Here is a 5,758-nt window from a genome sequence, read left to right as displayed (position 1 = left end):
CCGCGCCCATTCCAAGCACCCAGCTTACCTTTGCCGGGACGAAAGGGAAAAGTTTCATCACTCCCCAACCCTTCGGTGCCGGTTGGAAGCGAAGAAACACTTCTTCAAAATTTTACACCCACCCACCGCTCGGTGCGGGGGAAAATGGAAAGATTCCGATCGTTTCCAGCACCACTCTGGCCACCATTTTCCAGCCGGCGTCTCCGGTGCAGACGGACGCTGAAGACGTGCGACTGTAATTAGACTGCTGTGTGCCACCCGGGAGAGAAATGCAATTAGTGTTTGCACCATTTTCTCACGAGCAGAAAGTTCCGTCCGGGCGCGCTGGAAAGTAGTGTGGTCAGAAGGCTTAGACGAAGGAGGACAAAAAACAGCGTAAGAAAACTCAACACCACTCGACTGCCGCTGGAAGTGCGCAGCCGACCGGGAGGATCCCGTTCGGAAAGTGCATCAACATGTTATGGGAGGTTCTAGTTGCTGTGAGATATTATCATCCCAAGAAACATCTCTAGATACGAGCAAAAATTTGTTTGCGAAAACTGTTTCCTATTCTTCAAAGACGATCATTCTCGATGATTGGATTGGATTGGGAAACTACATAGAGCTTGTGGACATCTTGTTGATTCCAATGAGGATGTAAATGCTTGAAAATTTTTATTTTCAACAAGCTAACGCCACCACAATCATCGGTCAATCATTTTTGGGATGAAATATCACTCTTTTGGATTGGGCAGCACACATCCTTGCGTAAACTCCATAGAGAATTATTAGAAAATCTGGCCAGACGATTTTACACCAGAGGTGCAGTTTGGAACGGTTCAAGATACTGCAAAACCTGACCAATTCGATGTCGATTTTTTGTTTTGCCAAATGCTTCTGAAAATATCAAACAAACTAATCGCTAGTTTTAGGTTTTCAAGATGATTATCATTTAATAAATTTTTTATTCCATTTATAATAACAATAAACTTATTATTAACAAATACTCACTCCGCCAAGACTGGTTAAAAATCTCAAATTATAGTGATCAAAGAACAAGTAATGTTTCAAAAAGAATACAAAACTTCTTTGGTTATCAGTTAGTTTAGAATATAAAGAATTTGGGGTGCGTTTATAGAAATTTCGCACAGTATTCCTATACCTATTGGTTTATATTCACCATTGAAGCAGGTTATAGACAGCTATAAAAATTGTCTACTAAACCCGTTTGAGGTTCCGATAAGTTTAACGATTCATCAGCAAGGGCTTTACAGTAGGCTTGCCTCGTTTAACGATCCAAATACTGTTGGCTTGAAAATGCTTTCCATAGCTTAATTTTTTCCATGCATTCTACTTCGGATGTCTTCAGTCTATTGGTATCAGCGCACTCGGAGCTCACAGTCTTCTTCGGTCGAAGCTTCAGAGCTCAAAAAGACAGAAACCGAACTAGACAAATAACCAAGGTGTACAGGAAAACATACAATCCCAGCCGAACCGAACTCGTAAGTCACAAGACACCAGGGGTAGTTCACAAATTTGAGGCTGCCGACGATTGTTGATTTTTGTGCCTCAGAGATTCTAGGCCCATAAAAGGAAAACTGACGCACTTTGTTCCCGGCAACAAGCTACCTTTATTTGGTCGAGAATGAAATAATAAATAAACAGTGTCACTACAGAGTCACTACGGCTGAAGGAAGGCACCTGTGTAGGCACCACAACCGTCAACCGACTTGCACCGGACGGGATGCAGATGGCAGGGAATTGCAAACCCTGTTCATCCCGTTGCTCACAGTCCGTTTACTTTGAATATGTCCCCGAACGGTGGTGCGATGGACGGTGCACTGGAGACACTTCCCGGGGTCACCTTTCCAACGCCGACTTTATGGTGACGTTTGTGGTGTGATGGAACGCCTCCTTTCTTGATTCTCGCCCGATAACTACCGCCTTCCCCGTGTACCTGCTGCTCGTGTCCGAACGCACTCTCACCAGCATCGACATCATCCTCGTCGAACTGGCCCGCTTCTTCGTTGCTCCGCTGGCCAACCTTCTGCCGGATGCGGTACGGATAGAGGGGCAGATTTTCCTTGGTCGCTCCGGCCGACAGCAGGATGACGGTCGGCTGAGAGGTGGTGGAGTAGTCCCGGATGTAGTTCTGCAGGATGCTCAGGAAGAAGAGGAACGCCAACAGGGTCAGCACGGCCACCGAGGCGCCCCGAAATCGAAGTCCTTTGCCGATCTTCCCCCCGTAAGGTCCTCGATACACGGGATACGGAGGGGGTGGTGGTGGTGGTGGCGGAACTGGATGCGATCCTTGCGGTTGCCCCCAAGGAAGGAAGCTTGGAAAGAACCCTCCCGGATCGGAGCTATCGCCGCCGTGCCAGAACTCGGGCGTTTCTTCGTCGTAAAGGTCCGGACCGGTTCCAGGGCCGTACACGGGGTACTTGCCCCCTATCAGAGTTGGTGGCGCTGGATCGTGGTGTATCCGTTGAGTGATGCCGTTGCCATCCGCGAAGGCTGGCATGCTAGTGCTGCTGCTGCTGCTGCTAGTTCCAATGGGGATAGTTCCGATCGTGCTGAATCGCTGCAGCAAACCGTCACCCATCTTTGTTTGGGTTCGCTGAGCGCCACGAACTGTCACCGTCAACTTCCTGCACTGTACTAGCTGTTCCGACTGCACGACCTGCACATTTTACTCCACTTTCATTTAGGGGCTATTTTTCTTCGCGGCAGAGGGAGTTCAACGCATGGTCAAGGTTCAGCGAAGTTTAACCTCCACGCCGGGCCAAGCGGGGCGGGATCGCTGGGCTGTTAAATTGTCACCCACTTGCTCCATCATCATCGGTCTATCAGCGTGATTGTGTCAAATTATGCGACACACGACCAGACGAGCGATGGAAAGAAGCAGCGTCCCGTTTGGCGCATTTCCCGACTCGGATTTTCCCCGGACTTTCCCAGCAAGCGCCATAACTCGGAGCCGTTCCGACAAGCGCTAACTCGGCACGCCGCGTGTCACAAACGCAACCCCTGTCCCGTTATGGTGCCACGTTCCACCTGAGTGCAGTTCCACGAAAAACAAAAATCACGGTTAGAAGTGCTTCAACTTCTATTGTGCCACGGGCTGGAAAGGTCTTTAACGCCAAGTGCACCCATGGTTAACCTTCAGCTGGTGCACGCTTTGTCGTATCGTCGACTTGTTCCGTCGTCATTTTGTTTTGAGATTCTACTCGCGAAATCAACATCCACAAATCACTGTTGACGTGAACGTTAGTGAAAGTGAATGAGAAAAGTTCGATGACATTTTCTTCTTTGTTGATTTGCTAAAGTTACACTTCATTCAATTAAATTCAGCAGAGCTATTGACCAGTTTTTACACAATCGAAAAAATCTTCAAAACTGTTTCAAAACAAAACTACGATTGCTTGTACCGGGAGTGTGGGATATTGGACAGACCACAATCATACAAACATACAAACTTGATCGTCCACCAGTTCAATCTCATTTAAATGTTCGAAAAAGGTATACAACAATTTACAACATCAAACCTAAAAGAATCATAAAGGTTATCGTTTCAAATATTTTCGATAACACCCTAAATGGGTATATAAATAAATAGAGAGAAGGGTATATAAATAAACATATCTAGTCAAATTAAACAAGATTTCATAACCCAAAAACCAAAATCTGTAGGCAAGTGGCATGCATTTTCTTACGCGGTGCTTTTTACCATCGTGATGCTTTCCCAATTATTGCAAATACACTATCAACCGGTTTGTGCCGGCGTAACTTTTGCCTCCAATACACATCGCCACGCACCGCATATTGCTGGTGTCACTATTTTCTACCTCGACAACATAACGTTCCATTGATTTTCAATATGGCACTTTCCGAATGCTTTATCCTTTAATTATTATATTGAACTCTGTGCTCTCCTTCTTCGTGCACTTGATTCCATTAACTCTATCGGTGATTCCTCTCAGCCTTCGCTTTCGCTCTGCCGTACCTTTCCTCCACCGAGTTCGAGTTCGGCGCTTCGTGGGATAATTAATTATGTTGCCAAAATTCAACCGAGGACAGCACACACACAAATAATGAAATATGAATCCCCATGCATAAGGGCACGTAAGGGAAGGGGGGATAAGGGTGGTGAAACATATCCGGCATTTTATGCGACACCACGGCCGGAAAAGCACTCGGCTGCGGGGAAAATGGAGTGTGAAAAAATGCAAAAATGCCATCCACACACGGCCGCAACCACCTCCGTGGCCTGTCGATCAACCGATAATCGGTCAATCGTGAAATGTTCCGGCGCCAGCGGCCACCTCCACCCGGTTTTCCCGGTGAGGAGACGGTCCGGCGCGGAACGGTAATCAATCCCGGAACCAATTCCGACAGCTTACCGGGATGGTGCAGGTGGTGCAGGCCCAAGGGAGACGCTTGAAGAATGATCGAAAATGTGACCACCATCAAACAAAAACAATAAAATGCGGGAAAAAAAGTGCGCTGAAAGCTGAAAGCGAGGAGAGGAAAAAAAAACGATTGAGTGCTAATTTAATTAAAAATAAATAGATGCAAAACGGCCGCGACATGATCGCACCGGAGTGTCGGATCGAAAAGATGGCCATGTTTTCACCAGTCGGGCCATGCATGTGTGGGTGTGTGGGAGTGTTTTTCGTCGAATCGGAAATGAATAATAATATTTTAAATAATAATAGCAATCATGCTATCGCCAACAATGGCTGCAGCAAGCATAATGATAATATTGCTACCAGAAAGGCAGGTGATAATTAATCTCTCGAACATGTTCAAGTCGATTTCACGTGTACCTTGCGGAGCGCGAAATGACAAGAATGAGAAAACGGCCACTGGTTTTAATTTATCTTTTTTAATCACTCAATAATCATTACCCGAAACTGATGACCCGAGTGATGAGAATAAATGTTTGATGCGAAATGGGTCGTAGGCCTTTTTGTTTGCCGAAACGGATCGAGTGATGTGGAATATAATTCCTTACTAATGTTGTACTCGTTGTACCCTTTGTTTTTTGTGCATTGCCAATCGATTTTGGGAGATGTTTCTTTTCGCTTTGATTGCTTGGTGGGTTATGCAAACTTGAAAAACTATTTCATATGTTATTAATCGGTTTAGCATGTTTTATGTTTAGCGTTATCGGTTTAGCATGTGTGCCATAGAAGAGAATTTTGTTTAAAAAAAACCAACAGAAATTGAATCGCACCATGTTTGTCTGTTTCATTTTCTGGTGATTTCTCTTTCTCGTTCGAACAAGAGTTTTCATTTCGGTTTGGAGTAATCCTGCAATTCTCGATTGAATCGTTTTTCTACCTCTCGAATATTAATGATTTCCACCAACTGGTCATTTCGACCGTTGGTTTTCTGAAATAATCGACATTGCATATAATTTCCTAAAAAGGGTAGAGGGATAAAATCATTTTAAAAATGAGTTGGCTAAATTCCAATAAAAGCGTTAAATCGTTAACGGATCATTTGAATTTTCGTAAACGCAACAGTCTGTGCTATAAATGGTTATGATAGAAGTTGCTATAATTTTTATGTGTATCCATAAAATGTCGTACGTACGCAGCCAAAATTTAAATTTCAATTCAAATGCCTTTGGCACGGTTTTTCTGTAAACTGCGTTAAGAATACGTTTAAATAATTGTGTGCAGCGAAAGGTAAGATATATTAAACTCTCGAATTTATATTTCAAGCATTTCAGTGGAACACGACCAGAAGAGAAACAGAGAGGGAACAGCTCAACACA

General features: G+C 44.7%; 1 protein-coding gene across 1 annotated transcript; it reads right to left on the bottom strand.

Moving 5' to 3' along the window:
• Positions 1-1,765: 1,765 nt before the first annotated feature.
• LOC131259644 (uncharacterized) lies at positions 1,766-2,581 on the bottom strand. The gene has a single exon (XM_058261185.1). The coding sequence runs from the start codon at positions 2,579-2,581 to the stop codon at positions 1,766-1,768; it is 816 nt and encodes a 271-aa protein (XP_058117168.1).
• Between the last annotated feature and the right edge of the window lie 3,177 nt (positions 2,582-5,758).

Source organism: Anopheles coustani, chromosome 3 (assembly GCF_943734705.1).
Source record: "Anopheles coustani chromosome 3, idAnoCousDA_361_x.2, whole genome shotgun sequence".
In the NCBI taxonomy this organism is placed as follows: Eukaryota; Metazoa; Arthropoda; class Insecta; order Diptera; family Culicidae; genus Anopheles; species Anopheles coustani.
The sequence above is the reverse complement of the archived record's forward strand: the minus strand, read 5'-3'. Positions and strand labels throughout refer to the sequence as shown.